At 38.6% G+C, this 16677-nt stretch overlaps 1 protein-coding gene across 1 annotated transcript in view; it reads left to right on the top strand.

The window, feature by feature from the left end:
- LYST (lysosomal trafficking regulator) overlaps positions 1 to 16677 on the top strand; it is a 98156-nt gene that overhangs the window by 44153 nt on the left and 37326 nt on the right. The window contains exons 23-36 of the mRNA XM_083348208.1: positions 507 to 1137; positions 2057 to 2234; positions 4004 to 4173; positions 5039 to 5269; positions 5959 to 6125; positions 6230 to 6385; positions 6756 to 6947; positions 8729 to 8898; positions 9689 to 9895; positions 12455 to 12631; positions 13654 to 13730; positions 14509 to 14697; positions 16037 to 16182; positions 16270 to 16366. Coding sequence (XP_083204334.1) covers positions 507 to 1137; positions 2057 to 2234; positions 4004 to 4173; positions 5039 to 5269; positions 5959 to 6125; positions 6230 to 6385; positions 6756 to 6947; positions 8729 to 8898; positions 9689 to 9895; positions 12455 to 12631; positions 13654 to 13730; positions 14509 to 14697; positions 16037 to 16182; positions 16270 to 16366 — 2788 coding nt within the window. The remainder of the gene's footprint in view (positions 1 to 506; positions 1138 to 2056; positions 2235 to 4003; positions 4174 to 5038; positions 5270 to 5958; positions 6126 to 6229; positions 6386 to 6755; positions 6948 to 8728; positions 8899 to 9688; positions 9896 to 12454; positions 12632 to 13653; positions 13731 to 14508; positions 14698 to 16036; positions 16183 to 16269; positions 16367 to 16677) is intronic.

The following is a 16677-nucleotide window of genomic DNA, read 5'->3' as shown; positions in this document are numbered from 1 at the left end:
CACATTGATCTGGCTTGTATTAGTGAAATCAATATACTTACTCTTCTGATTCACTGTATGTTAGGAAGCAAGTATAGAGCAAAAAATATCAAGGGCTGTAGCTGACAGTACATCTTAGCTCCTTATAGAATATGGCTCTAGTGTTGTCAAAAATAATAGCTTAGCCTCTTTGTGGAAACTGGCAGCAGAAAAAAAACCCTGGAAATAGACTTCAGGAGTCATAGAAACTCTTGTCATCAATTCAGTTATACATTGTCTTTTATTGTCTTGTGGTATTTTGCCCTTGTAAGGACTGGATTTAATAAATGGAAAGCAGGGTGATGAATGAGCCGTGTGGAAATATTTCTTGACAAAGAAGACTTATCAGAGTAAAGTTTCCCTAGGAGTGCTTGACAGATTAAATGGAAGAACAGAATTATTAAACATACTGGTTTCACTACAATCATTTTTTGTTATGGGCCGCTGGAAGAAATGTGAATGATGTTTGGCATATCTGTTTTTCTCAGGAAGTGATTCTTCCGAAGCAAGCAACGCACAAAACACAGTTCATCAGGCACCTGAGAGGCTCTGTAAAAGCTTACCATCGTCTCCTATATCCTCCCCCAGAATGCATCAAGGAGGTTTCTTTAAAAATACAGGCTGGAGTGCTGAGAACCTTCATAAAGTTGCAGAGCCTAAAAGAGTTGAGCCACTCCAGAAAAACCATGTGGTAAAGCACACAGAGGCCTTTAAAAGAACTGAGGAAGAGCACTTCACTAGTAGTTGTGAATCTGCAAAAACAGTTGTAGGATTGGAAGAAGCAACACCTGCGGAAACACTGGGTATTTCAAGAGAAGAGATAGAATTCTTAGATAGAACCTCTGAGAATCAGGAAACAATCCCAGGAGTGAAACCCAGTGAATATAATGTTATTCCTGAGTTATCGCTGAAGCGCCCGGATAATCTGAAGGGATTGTCTCCTTTACAGAAAAGCCATGGCAGTTTATCAGGCTTGGGATTAGCCTTTTCCATTCACGCTGGAGCTACTGTATATCGCTGGCCAAGCTGTAAGAATGTGCCTTCAGAAGATTGGGAACATCTCACCTTTTCTTCAGCTAATGAATGGCCTCCACAAAAGTTTGAAAGCATGTCCAATAGGTAAGTGGTGGCTGCTATGCTCTGGAATAGTCTGTTCGTTCATGCTATTTAATTTTATCTACCTGGTGAAGATGGCATTGGGAGTACAGTGGTGTGTGTGTGTGTGTGTGTGTGTGAGAGAGAGAGAGAGAGAGAGAGAGAGAGAGAGAGAGAGAGAGTGATGTGCCTTGCAGTCAGTGTTGGCTCTTGGCAGCTGCCTGAACAAGTCCCTACAGTTTTCTTGACAAGATTTTGGAAGTGGTATGCCATTGTCTACATTCTAGGGCTGAAAAAGAATGACTTGCCCAGGGTCATTGAGCTGTCTTTGAACATTAGGCAGCAATAAAGCTCAGACTCCTGGTTTCTAGCCTAATTCCATTAACTACTACCCCAAACCTTTGGGGAGTTGTACAGAAATGTAAATTGTATGTTAATAATAAATGCTATGTTAAAGCAAATAGAGCCTGAATTATCCTTCTCTACATAAATCAGTACAAATATATATAGCAAGAACATTTCCAGTATCTTGCCTAGTTACAGCTAAGATTGTAATGCATCATACAGTGCAACTACTGTATATCGTGAGGCTGTCAGCATATACTTCAAATTGAATTCTTACTTTTGTTCAATAAATGTTTAATTTGATTTAAGTAGTACAATAATGCTTAATAATGGCATCCGTGTTTAGTATTTACTGTACTTCCGTTATTTAGTTTTTGCTAATTGTTGATGGTAATAAAGGCTGACTAATGGACTATAGTGTAATTGTTGGCATGCCATGTGTTATTCAAAACTTGTGTTATGGTAAAAATATGGAGGAAATGGCTTAGTTCAGACTCTAGTATTCTCCCCTTTCCCAAATCTGTCCGGTAGATGCAGTCTCCCTTCATTATATACCAATATAGTATATCCTAAAAATACGGAGTTCTATTTTCATCAGATCAGCGGAAGATTGTCTCGTGCTCATATGCCATGGTCTTTATCACCTTCTGCGAAGAATTCTTTTAATTTTGCCAGATGTGATGCTCCCAGATGTATTGGACAAGCTGGTTCAGCCAGACATTCTCATAGTTCTTGTGAACCATCCATCTACTCTCATTCAGCAAGGAGTCATTAAAGTAAGGACCTATGTCTGCATGAGTGAGCATATGAATGAGAGAAATGGCTAGAGAGCAAAAAAAAATACAATTGTGTTAAAATAATTAAGAAGCAAGGATATCCCATTGAAATAGAAATTAAGAACATCCACTGAAGTTAATCATATATAAAAAAGAAATATCCACCATTTGTAAAATGCATTGGTCCGGAAAATATTTTCTTCCCCTCTCCCTCCCTTTCCAAGACCACCTGACTCCATGATGAATCTGAGTGTCTTACAACAATAAAAGTAATGTACAAACTAAAAATAAACCAGAAAACAGACAAAAGATATCCATACGAAATAGTCACCCAACACAACCGAGAAAATCCTATGACAGGCTCACTACCCATATTAAGCAGGTCTGGGGAAAAGCCATATTTCTAGCAACTTTTTAAAGGAAAGCAGGGTATGAATCTCTGAGGAAATGCTCTTTCAGAGGACAGGCACAGTGATAGATGATTGGGGGACTGGAGGCTAAAACATATCGGGAACGGTTGCTGGAATTGGGTATGTGTAGTTTAATGAAGAGAAGGGTGAGGGGTGACATGACAGCAGTGTTCCAATATCTCAGGGGCTACCACAAAGAAGAGGGACTCAAGCTATTCTCCAAAGCACCTGAAAGTAGGACAAGAAGCAACGGATGGAAACTAGTCAAGGAGAGAAGCAACCTAGAACTAAGGAGAAACTTCCTGACAGTTAGAACAATTAACCAGTGGAACCACCTGCCTCCAGAGGTGGTGAATGCTCCAACACTGGAGGTTTTTAAGAAGAGACTGGACAGCCATTTGCCTGAAATGGTATAGGGTTTCCTGCCTGAGCAGGGGGTTGGACTAGATGACCTCCAAGGTCCCTTCCAACTTATTATTAATATTATTATTATAGAGAAGGCCTGCTTGTTGAGTCCTCTCAGATGACAGTATTTGTCTGATGGAACATATAGAATGCCAAATAGGCCTAATTGAACAAGATAGGCAGAAGCTACCTCAGAGAGCCAGTTCCTAACTCATTAAAGTCTTCACAGGAGGTAACTGGAGCCACGAATTGGATCAGATGAAGTTTTTGTGTTGTTCAAAGACCTTTTGAGCCACAACTGCCACTTTCTCTTGAAGTAGGAGCTGTGAGTTCACACCAGTTCTGAATGGGGAAGTGTTATCTCATCCAGAACTAAAGGTGAAGATTCTCTGGGATCAGGTGGCTAAATATCCACAACCATTCAGTCTTGCTAGGGTGGAGCCAGAATCCGTTTGTCCTATCCTTACAACCTTGAAACAAAGAGGATAGGACCTTGACAGCAGACGGTCTGCTTCACTGAAACTGTTTACAATAAGCAGAGCTTGTGGAAATGGGATATTGCCACACTGGGCTAGCCTTAATTTGACATAAAATGAAAAAAGCATCTATGTTAACATCTTCATGGGGTAGTTGTTTGCTAAGAACAAATTAAACTTAATTTCCTGAAATTATTCTACTAATTACTTTCGCACAATTACCTACTATTTTTAAAAATAGTTGAGAGTTTTTTCTTGTATAAAGTTACAGTTTTGGGATGGGATTTCTTTTTTTGCCTATGTATTTCTTGAAGCCTTTCGTTTTATTAATGTATTTTATGAAAGCTAAGTAATGCGTGAGAGCTTTACAAATAACGTAAAGTAACAACGTACTTATCAGTGAGACAGTACAAATTCTTTTTTGGAAACTCAGAATGTGTGACAAACTCCTGATCTTTATTTTCTTTCTTTTCTTTAGCTTTTGAACACCTATTTCAGCAGAGCAACTAGAGAACAGAAGGAGAAGTTTTTAAAGAACCGAGGTTTCTCCTTGTTAGCTAATCAGCTGTATCTTCACCAAGGAACACCTGAACTGATGGAATGCTTTCTAGAAATGCTTTTCGGTCGATCAGTTGGCCTGGATGAAGAGTAACTATAGCTTCCCCCACCCCCTCTTTTGATGAATAATGCATTTTTAGGAAAAAAATAAAGATTTGGCAAAGTGCTGTAGGCATGTTTTGCCACTCAATTTCTGGAGATTCTGAATAATTTAATGGATTAGTTAAACCAATTAATATACGGTAGTTATTATAAACATTCATGTTCCACCCTTCCAAGATAGCATGGTCTTAACTGTTCTTCAGATTCCTTTTTGAAGGTGATTGAGAGGTCATACATTTCCTTAGTGGCTTCCATATTAAGACACAAGTAATCTTTGGGATCTTGCAAATGATATGAAAATACCTGATATTCCTAGTTTTGTACACTAAAGAGAGAATCCAGCAAAATTAGGGCATATTCCAGACAAAACTCATAGAATGTCATTAGACTATCATGGCTTTTAAGGCACTGAAAGAAAGAAGGGAAGTTTACCATTCATAATTTTATTATTTCAGTATTGTTCCGTGTAACATACCAAACCTCTGTTCATGGCCAATATATTTTATTGATAGCAAAGCTTTATTTCATTCTGATGCTAATAGCAATTTCAAGCTAGTAGTCATTGCATTGCCTATAATAATAAGGAAGCTGAGTTAAATCCTAAAACTTGTAGTGGCAGCTAAATAAGTAATTAAAGGTAATGTGGTGAATCATGTTGTATTCATTGCTAAAAGTTCCATTTATCCATACAATTGAGTATGGTTTTCATTGAGTAAGTGTTATTACATGTAAATTGATATATTCATATTATAGTTATATATCTTACTGCCAATAGCAATACATAATATTTCTATTTTTATAAATGTAAGCCTTTTTGCTGAGTTTTAAGATTTCATTATTATTGTTTTTATAGCTTTGATCTAGAAGATGTGAAAAATGCTGGACTTTTTCAAAAGTGGTGTGTAATTCCTGTTCTGGGCCTTATTGAGAATTCCCTCCATGATTGCATCCTGTTACATAACTCCTTTTGTTTCCTGCTGCAAATCATAAATTCTTGCTCTAAAATAGCAGACATGCTTTTGGATAATGGCTTGTTGTATGTGCTCTGTAATACTTTAGCAACACTTAATGGACTCGAAGCCAAGTAAGTGGCATTGTTACTTTTCTTCTGTTGTAGAACAATGAGATAATTTAGATTACTTTTGAGACATTCATGTAAGTTTCAGGCGTCCATGGAATGGCATGAATTGGAAGAAGACATAAAGCCATTTATGTCATAGGATCTGGTTATTTGAGGGGCTGTCTGTCTTAAGTGTGTCCAGGCAGAATGGATGTATACCAGGTCCCATCAATTAAATGACATCTTTTTTTATAGAAACTTAGAGATTATTCTAATTGTAAATTAGAGATTGCAATTACAACAATAAAAACTAATGCAAACTAAAAAAATAAAAGAATATAGAGGGAAAAATAGAAGCAGAAAAAATAAGAAAAAGGAAAACAATATAATAAAGGAAAAAAGAGATACATAAATTTCTTATATATTTTATATAAATATATAAAGAAATTGCTTTCACCTTTTAAAGTATGAACATAGAAGCATTGCTTAATTACCATGTTACATGTTATGTAATTTCAAATGCAGTCACCAAAAATAGCTTGGAACTAGGTTCATGAATTCTTTTTAGAAAATTTACAGCTTTTAAGAAATATATAGTTTTAAACAAAATATTTGGAATTGCCCAGTAAGCCATTGGAGTGAAGCTGGATCAGTTGAACTTGGATGTGGAACTAAAATAGGGATTTAATTAACTGATTTCATCTTTTCCCCAGCATTCTCTCAAATGACTCCAGTTTACTTGTGTGTGATATACAGCAGTTACTTGCAGCAGTGACAATCCATGCTTGCAGCTGTTCAGGAACACAATATTTTAGGATTATTGAAGATCTCATGGTATTACTTGGACATCTGCAGATGAGCAAGAATGACAGAACACGGAGTAAGTGCCAAATTCCTTTGTGTGAATAATCTGTTTGAATTATTTAATCTTTGAAATAATCAGAAGAAATGACTGCTTGTTTGTTTAATCTCTGTTGCTTTCAGAAATGGCAGTGAATTTGCAATTCACAGTCTTGCAATCAGCCATAAAGTACATAAAAACCGTAGGAAAACGGGATTCAGAGCATTTAAACAATTCACTCCATTTATCAGTTGCAGATTATCAGGCTGTATTTCAAAAACGTAAAAGTATTGCTGCTGGTAAGTTTTTTAATTGAGCAACCTTTGACTATAATTTAACTGCTCACTGTTCTGTGGTGAAATGTGGTGTTTTTTTAAAGTTTTCCTTATTGAGGATGAGTAAACATTAAAAGAAGCTATATCTCTATAACATCAAAATGTTTGTTATTATGTTAATTAAATATATGAGCAGAATCTGTTGACCTGTTTTTATACTTTAATTCATTTTGTTAAATATTTCTGCCTTATATAAAAATCCTTGTCAAGAGAAAAAAAACCTTTTCCCCCTGCTGTCACCACTAATACTGTGGACACTTGATATTTACAATTTAAAACTTCATCGAGGAGCTTATCAGTGAAGTTTCATTGCATTTCCTTTTCCTTTCTGAAGCACCAAGAACATTTTCTATTGCTCAGTCTGAGACATTCCTAATGCAAATGCATACAATTGCAAATGAGGAACTGGAATTTATGATGCTGCGTAGAATGAGTCAAGACAGTTCTCTTTGTGCCACAGAAGCAGAACTTATACAGAGGTTACAGAGGATTACTGTACTAACAACCAATAGATTCATGTATCAAGGTAATAGTATTTTTCTAACATTTTTATTAAAATTAATCCACAGTGTTAATATCAGCTTTCTTAAGGAGTCTTTGGAATCCATTAAAACACATCACTTGAGCAATATGTCAGACATCAAGAGAAATAATTGTGTATTATACTTATTTACTAAACAATATATTAAAACTTCCCCAAAAGAAGGATTATGCAGTTTATGGTCCCTTATAATGCTGGAAGTTGTGTGACAAAGTACTATGCATGTCTTGGCTATTGCTTTTAATTAAAAAAAATAGAGGCAAGATTGCTTTAAAGTATTGGTTTTGAATTGCCTGTCGTCTAAATTCTTCAGCATGTCTCTGCATCCCATATGGGTCTATTCTTAGGGAATAAAAGATAGATCCGATTCCATTTCTATCACTTAGTCAACCAGGAGGGTTGGAGCAACTAAGGAAAGGTGAGGATGGAAGAAGGAGATACTTGGATAATGGTGGAGAGAAGACAGGGTAGAAACAGCAAGAGTTAAATGGAAAGATCAGTAGCAGAATGTGGCAGACTATATGCTGTGTCTTGCTTGAGGGAGGGAGGTAAATGTGAGAGAGGTCTAGAAAAAAATGATAGAAACATTACACATGATTTTGGAGATCCTGACTACATCTTGTGTTTAGGTTCTCGGATGAATTACTTGCCATTTACCATTGTCTTTGTGTGCAGTAGCTATCCATGGCATGCATTGTGTGAATGGCAAATCCTCCCCTTATGGTAACCAGCTTGGGTTAATAGTTTTTTTTAATTCCAGATTTGTACAGTTTGGCATTTCTAATCCAGTTTATGACTCTGTGGTATAGAATGCATTAGCTTTCATATTGTAGTTTGTTTTTCGTTAGTTGCACAAAAGACTGGCTAATTTCCATTCAGTTCACCACCACCCATGGGACAGTAGAGTTTTTACTAGCAGCAAAGGATTCATTGGGGTAGGGAAGCAGTGCTGCACAGATAGATTTTTGCTCAAACCTGTCTTTGTACTGTACAAAGAACGGTGGAAGCAAATATTGTTCCTCATTTAAAAGCAGGTCATTGTTTTGTTCCTCCTTAATATTTGTGCCCAGGATACATGTACCGTACTCATAATGGTTTTGATTTCTTGGCTTCAGTAACATTTCTCATGCAAATATGAGGCCTGAGTTAAGCAGCCCATTTCTTTAGTGATCCTGAACTCAGGCCCTAGCATCAGGGCTCTTCATTTCAGCCTTCGTCCTCTGTCCTGTCCTTGGAAGCAATCATTGATCTGGGTTAGGAACTGTTCAAAGCCAGGATTTGCTTTCAGGTGACTGACGCCTCTTGCTGCACTTGCTATGGCTCCACTCTGCAGCTCCATTTTTATTTTTAGTAATTTTCACTGTATTTTTTTCCTTCTCCCTGTATTTTTAAAATATTCCAAATCCTTTATTTAGAAATGTTTGCACGTTTAAATGCAAGATATTGGTACAGTTTAAAACTTGATGTGAAAAAAATTACATGTTGCCTGTCTTGCCAGCTGGCACTATTTTAGCAATGATTTAACATATTTTTACGTGTCTTTCAATTGCCACAAAGTCTTCTTAGTCTATTTTCATTTTTACAGCAAAGAAAATAATAGCCTGGAGTCCTTTTAATTCAAAGTAAAGAACTGAATAAAATTCAATTACATTCAATTCAGTTGCATTCAAAACTGTTATTTGCTTTTGTCTTACCAGCCTGGACACCTTGGATGAAGACAGTCTGGGTTAACGTTGACTGTATAATCTTTTTTTTCAACTTTGCAGACCTTTCTGAAAATTGCCCTGAAATGATTGAGATCCCATTCCAGAATAGGTCTTCAATTTCCCAACTGGACAAGACCGAAAAGGAAGATGAACAGAAGGAACTTACCCCGAGGAACACTTTCTTGCGAGAAATGTTTAAAATAATGATTGAAGGAATCGGATTATCTATTGTAAGTGGTTATGCTATGTATTGCCTCCTTAGGTTCATCAATTCCTCTGACTCAGTCTTACTGCTTATTGTAGCCCAGACCACATCCAGCCCCTTGACTATCCTTGTGTGGTCCACGGTGGCAGGGAGTGGCGGCAGAGAGAGTGACAGGGCCCCTCCACAGAACTCTCAGTTTCTCAGGTGGCCCCTTGGGAAAATTAATTGCCCACCGCTATTGTAGACAGATATTTCTTCCTTTTTGATTTTCCCACGTCACTTTTAACCAAACAGCAGTCCCCAACCTTTTTGGCTCCGTGGACCGTCAGTGGGGGGTGGGGAGGGGATGGTTTTGCACGTGTAACCTAAATCTCCACATGGGCGAATAAAGTTTCACGTGCTCACTTGCTGCTTGTGTGCCCCGGGTTCCCAACAGTACTGGTCTGCGGTCTTGGGTTTGGGGAGCCCTGCTGTAGAATGCCTGTTAAAATGTTTCAGTATATCTTCCTGAGGTGCAGTAGGCTTTGAATGGGAATAAGAAGGTAAATAACAGTACACACGTTGCACATTATTTTATACAGACTGCACAGAATTACACTTTTCTAATTTTTCAATTGAATTAGAATCGACGTTTTGTTGGCTGGAGCCCTTTCAGATATTTTGGTGTGTGATACGTATCTTTGTAAAAAAAAAAAACCAAACCTTTTTAAGAATGCTTCGTTTTAGTCAAATGCTTATAGCGTATTAGTTACGTGCTTTGTTCTTAGATGAGAAAGAAGAATCTTGAGAGATAACTTAACTTTTCTCATGCCTAGGGCACCAGCAGATTAAGCACCCCCAAGCAACAGTGGAAGAAAATTCTCTTGTCTTGTAAGGATACTTTCCGAGTGCAGCTTGGGCGACTGCTTGTGCATGCTTTGTCTCCAACACGCTCTTTGCAAGAACAAAGGCACACCCTGGAATTCTTACATGAGATTAACCACCAGGAGATTTTGCGAGACTGTTTAAGTACAACTTTGCAGGTAAGAATTCTAGCGCTTTTAAAAGCTTGAAGGGAGACTGCTCTGATGGGTTTTTTTTTTTTGAAGAATTCAGATGTTTATTTAAGCTCTATTATGGTTAAAATGTAAAAACTCCATGGAGAGAGGTACCATTTGTTAATAGCCTGTTGTGTGTATGGGAAATGATATTTTTAGATTTCTAGTCCTACCAGTGCTTTTCTTTAGTTTTTTATTTATTCAACAAAACCTTGATATAGAAAAATGTGGTCTTAATAGACGATAACTTTACCCTGTGAACTGAGAGACTTTGAACCAAAGCCACATTGTCAAAATTTGGAAGAAATAGGAAATCACATGGGATAAATTATTGCCTGAGGAAATTGGGCTTAAAATATGAAGCTCATTTGTGGTTGAAATTATTGCCTTGGACTGTACTTGGAGGCAAACAAAAAAGCAATACAGGTATTTCATAAGTAATAGAATATTCTTTTTGATCTATACTGTGTATCAGTAAATAGGTAACAGTGTTCTACATCAGCTACTTATTTTCCAGACCAAAATGTAGTATAGCTGAAGCACCTATGAGGGCACTTCCCCTCTTGCAATTAATTATGACGGTTTTTTCCTACCAAGTCTCCATGATGGGCCTTTGTCATGAGGCAGACAAGTGTAACTCTACTGGTGTTGGTCTTCTTAACTCTACTGCTGTTAGTCCTGTTTGTCCCCTTATTCTGACACTATCTAAAGGCAGCCTCAAGGTGTTGCACTTTCTGTTAGGCTTTACTACCTGTTTTCTTGTAGGGAAGTCAGGTGAGGGCAATGACTAGAGATTGAGGCAAGAGCGGCAGAACCAGGATTGTCAGCGGGGACATGATATGGGAAATCAAGGTGGATTGAAAGCACTTCAGCATAGCAGTAGAGATAATCTCTCTGTTCGACTGCAGACCCATTTAGCTCATTTTTGTTGACCCTGAGGTGCGGTGGCAGCTCTTTTTCTTTTAGTTGTCAAGCAGTGCAGTGCCATTCAGCTGTGGCCTTTTGTTAGTAAGTATTTTAGTAGTTACAAATGATAAAGGAACCAACTCATGTTAAGAAAAGCCCCTGGCCCATGTTTTGTTGTCTTTTTGCATCACTGATGATATGGACCACTTTCAAGCCTTCTTTGAAAGTATCTTTATATAATAGCTTATAAAGACAATTAGGTAAAGAACGGTTGCAGGATTTGGGTTTGGCTAGTTAGAGAAAAGAAGGACTAGGGGTGACACGATAGCAGTATTCCTGTATTGGAGAGGTTGCCACAAAGAGGTAAGGGTCAACTTATTTACCAAAGCACGGGAAGGCAGGACAAGAAACAGTGGAGAGAAACAACCTGGAGCTAAGGAAAAACATCCTAATTCCACCATTAACCAGTGGAACAGCTTGCCTTCAGAAGTTGTGGGTGCTTCAACACTGGAGGTTTTTAAAGAAAAGACTGGACAGTCAGCTGTCTGAAATGGTACATGGACTCCTGCTTGAGCAGAGGGTTGGACTAGAAGACCTCCAAGGTCCCTTCCAGCTCTCTTCTGATCTATAGATATGCCAAAGAGTTATGCATTCTCAGTGGAATTTTTGATACTGGTTTTATGAATAGCAGATTACCAGTAGTCCTTGACTTGCAACGGTTTGTTTAGTGATCGTCTGAAGTTACAATGGTACTGTAAAAAGTTACTTATGACAGTTTTTCACACTTAACAACACCTGCAGCATTTCCATGGTCATATGATCAGAATTCAGATGCTTGGCAAGTGATTCAGATTTATGATGGGATCATGTGATCACCTAGAGCAGAGGGACTCATGTGGTTAGGATGCTGGGTTGGAGGCTAGCAAGCTCACATTTGAGAGCTGAGTGCTGCCACATGGCAGGGTGCGTTGCTTCAGCTTCTTGATGGGGACATGAAGAGAGCCCCCATGGGCGTTTCCCAGGCAACGGTGAAGTCACTGGCTAATCCAGTGCCTAATCCAGTCACTGGCTAATCCAGTCACTGGCTAATCCAGTGCCTCTGACACGAACGGGACAGGGATGTGATCACCTTTTGTGATCTTCTGGGAAGCAGAGTCAATGAGGAAGCTAGTTTCACTTAACAACCGTGTTATTAACAACTGCAGTGGTTCACTTTTAACTGTGGCAAGAAAGGTCATAAAATGGGGCAAAACTCACAACTGAGGAACAGAAATGTTGGGCTCAATTGTCGTAAATTGAGTACTTACCTCTATCAAGCTATAGTAGAGTATATAATAAGTCAGCCATCTTTGTCCCTTCAGCTTTAAAAGGCATTAACCATGTTATATGAAGAACATCACAAAATCTTTTTGAGTGCATAAACATGTTTATGTTTATTTAATTAAATTATTATTATTATTATTATTATTATTATTATTATTATTATTATTATTTTGAATAAGCTTTGAATAATTACAATTATTCAAATTATAATAATTATAAAATATGTAAATGAGTATTTTAATCTGATTTCTTTCTATAGTCCTTAATTTGTAACTGTTCTATTATTATATATTATTATTATTATTATTATTGCAGCATGGGCCTAAGTTGACACTGTACTTATTCGAATTAATGAATGATCACAAAGATGAATTAACCAAAGAAGAACAGATATCGGTTGGAGCATTCATGAACACATTAAAGCTTTGTGGGTACAAATACATTCCTCTCAATGCACCACCGAAACCTGACCTCATAAAAGCAATGAAAGAGGTATGTAAATCTATAGCATATACTGGTCTCACTTGATTACACTTTTAGCGTTAACATATTTGCAAAACTAGATATGGGGCATTATTGAAATTTCTATTTCAATAGAAAGTTACACAATTCTGCATTTTCAAATCAGTATGAACACTGAAATTCATTCAAAGACACGTTTTTCTCTAAATTATGTAGTATAGTTGTCTCAAGCAGGAATATGTGTAAAAATGAACATACTAGGAAAGGATTTGCACAAAAAACCCATATTTTTGGAAAAATAAGGGAGGGGCATTAATTGAAGAAAATTATTTGCAAAAAGTACATATACTAGGAAAATTGCATGCAGATATGCAAAAACAACGATAAATGTTTATATGTGTGTAACGTCTTCACTGTAAATTGGAGCTTCTCCGTCTCAATAAATGTATTTCTTAAAATAATTGTAATACACTGAACAAAAATAGGAAAACATGTATCTTTAAATGAAATTTGTGTGTGATTGGACACAAAAGTGTCTCCAGCGCATAAGCTCCCAGTGTACATACAAACAACCAAAGTAATATAATCATAAGATGCCAATAATAGAAGGTAATAGGAAAGATGAGAAGGATAATAGTAATACAGCCCTACTACGTGGGTAAGTATCCTTAGACATAAGACAGTGCTGTGGGAGTTAGGTGTTCAGCAGAGTGATGGCATGAGGGAAAAGACACACTGTCTAGTTGTTTTGGCATGCAAGGCCCTATAGCAGTGTCCGGAAGGGAGGAGTTGGAACAGTTTATGTCCAGGACGTGAGGGGTTTGTAGATATTTTCTCAGCCTTCTGCTCCACACATTATACAGGTCTTCCAAGGAAGGCAAGGCTGGTTGCAATTGTTCTTTCAGCAGTCCTAACTATCTGTTGAACTCTGTACTTGTCATGGTTGGTGGCTGTACCAAACCAGTTATACTGTATAAATATTGTACTTGATATTGCTGCAATATTAAGAAAATAGCTGAAAAAGCGAATCATTCTTTTAAACTGCTTATCAGGACCATAAGAAATACATGGGTGAAGAAGAGGTGAATAAAGCTTCTTGGGAAAAGATAATGGCCAACAACTGGCAAACGTAAGTTGCTAACTGCTTTTACTAAGAAGAAAAATAGATGTTGCCTCAACCATTGAGCCTTCATCATGACAGGCACCAGTCTAGTTTCCTTCCCTCTCCTATAACATGGAACATAACATTCAAGATATTGTTGCACTGTGCTTTTCTTTACCTCTGTACATCTTGGCAAAAGCATGGAAGAGGGGAAAAAAGCATATTAAAATCCATGTGCTTTATTAATATACAGTGTGGGAGGGAAGAGTCAGAGAGCATAAAATTGCTCTTTCTGGCATCAAAGGCCTTCTCTTTTTACCCACTTCTTTTCACAGTAGGATATCTTCAATGTCATGCTATAGAATTAAATTATGGTTATACCTGGCATTATCTCAGAAGTTGGTGGCTTGAGAAGTTTCTTCTGAATCCTACCACCCATACTGAATCCTAACTTGAATAAAATCCTTTAACTTAACAGTAGAGGAGACATGTGGGGGTGGGGAAGGGATTGGCTAAACCAGGGGTAGGCAACCTTGGCTCTTTTATGACTCGTGGACTTCAACTCCCAGAATTCCTGAGCCAGCTATGCTGACTCAGGAATTCTGGGAGTTGAAGTCCACGAGTCACAAAAGAGCCAAGGTTGCCTTCCCCTGGGCTAAACTAAAAGAGAAGGAACAGGAAAAAAACCCACCAAACCCCATTTCCTTATAAATGGAGATTCCCAGCTGCAGATTGATACAGTGCTTGCTTTGTTTGTTCCTTAATGTAAATGGTGCTTATCCTTATCCACTGGTATTTCCATTAGTCTGTTTCAGCGCTTGGATGCAAAGTCAAAGGAGATTTCTAAAATTGCAGGGGACATCACTCAGGCTGCCTCTCTGTCCCAGGGCATGGAAAGGAAGAAGGTGATTCAGCACATCAGGGGAATGTACAAAACAGACTTAAGTGCCAGCAGACACTGGCAGGAGCTCATTCAGCAATTTACACACGACAGGTAAGCAGCTACCTTTCTGCCTTTCAAAAAAATCAATGGCTGCTGTTATCGCTTAATGAGAAAAAAAAATCTGAGATAGCTGTTCCCATTTGTGAAATAGAATTTTATTCATGTTAAGATTTGTATTTTAGAAGGACAGATGCAAGCATTCACTTGAAACTCTGCTTTTATTTCCCTCGAAAGAAGCAAACTCTGCAATTCTTCAAAATTAGTATAGGGTGAGAATGCTGTGAACCAAATAACCTTTTCTCTCTTACAACCTAAAAATCCGGGCAAGTTACAGTAATGTAAAATGTGGAAGGGAAAAAAATATCTCATCTATTTTGTTCCAAATTAATATACCACTGACAAAGCAGATCAAGTTGATTTATTTGGCCTTCAAAATTATCATCTCCGGCTTTATCTCTCCTGAAGGAATTTTTCTTATCCCTGCTTAGCAACATTGCATATTGTATGTGTAATATTTGGAAGCTCATCAGAACGGGATTGTTGATGTATAAAGTGAAATTGGGAAGGTACAGACTTTTTGTCTACTGGACCTACCACGGGATAGGGCAGTGATGGCAAACCTTTTAGAGATCGAGTGCCCAAACTGCAACCCAAAACCCACTTATGTATCGCAAAGTGCCAGGGCTGCATCAGCATTGTGGTGCCCTCAGAGGGGCAGGGAGGCACCTCTTAGTGCTGCCTCTGGCACGCAAAAACTGGGGGCGGAAAAATGGGCCACCATACTGCAAGGCTCAAAAATGGCCGCCACCGCGCCGCGGGGTGCACTGTGCAAGAATGGGGCAGGGCTAGTGAGTATCACGCAGGCACTAGCCCCACCCCATTTGCATCGTGTGGGTGCTCGCAGCCCTGTGCGCTTATGCATGCATGTAAAATGCTTCCCCCTCCCTTTTCTTCTAATCCACCAATCAACAATGGTTGATGACCTCTGCTCTACCACCTCTACTCGAGCTTGCTAATCGGCCACTTCGCCTCTTTTGTGCCAGGCGGGGCTCCTGCTCCGGGTGGCAGTGGCAGCCTGATGGACCTGCTGCTGGCGGCAGTAGGGTGCGTACCAACAGAGAGGACTCTGTGTGCCATAGGTTCACCACCTCAGGGATAGGGTATCAGTCTTACTCCAGTGCTTCCACTTGAATTGAATTGAATACTTCATTTGGCCAAGTGTGATTAGACACACGAGGAATTTCTTTCCGGTACAGAAGCACTCAGTGTACCTGCAAGACAACAGAGGGAATAATAATAATAATACCAATAAAAGTGGGAACTAAAGAAGATAATAAATAACAAATAACAACAGTACCACAGCCACACTCTATGGGTTGATTTTTTTCAGGGCTCTTTGGTATGACCCTGCCTCCTACCCAACATCTTGGCAGCTGGACCCAACTGAAGGACCTAACAGGGAGAGGCGGCGCTTGCAGAGGTGCTACTTAACTATTCCAAACAAATACCTCCTCAAAGACAGGCAAAAATTGGAAGGTAGGTTATAGCATTCTTTAGGAGTCCAGTTACTTTCTCTGAGGAAAAAAAAATTAAAACCTAAAGTTTTGTTTTGCTTCTTTATAGAGGTTCTTAAGCCCCCTCTGGCCTATCTGTTTGAAGACAAAACACATTCATCTCACTCTTCCACAGTGAAAGACAAAGCTGCCAGCGAGCATATAAGGTTAGTTCTCCTGAAAGGTCAAGAGCTTAAAAAGAGGCAGGAGGTTTGTGAAAAAAGTAACATAATGCAAAGTCATCAGTACTTATACACAGGATGCTTAAGAATCATCTGTCTGTAACCCGAAAGCTTCTCACCAATTAGGCCTGAGTTATAGAAATATGGAGGGATGCAGTGGCTCAGTGGGTTAGGACGCTGAGCTTGTCGATCAGAAGGTCGGCAGTTTGGCGGGTCGAATCCCGAGTGCCGCGTAACAGAGTGAGCACCTGTTACTCGTCCCAGCTTCTGCCAACCTAGCAGTTCGAAAGCACATA

Source organism: Vipera ursinii (assembly GCF_947247035.1).
Source record: "Vipera ursinii genome assembly, chromosome: 1".
NCBI classification, from domain to species: domain Eukaryota; kingdom Metazoa; phylum Chordata; class Lepidosauria; order Squamata; family Viperidae; genus Vipera; species Vipera ursinii.
This window is presented reverse-complemented; position numbering and strand designations above follow the sequence as displayed.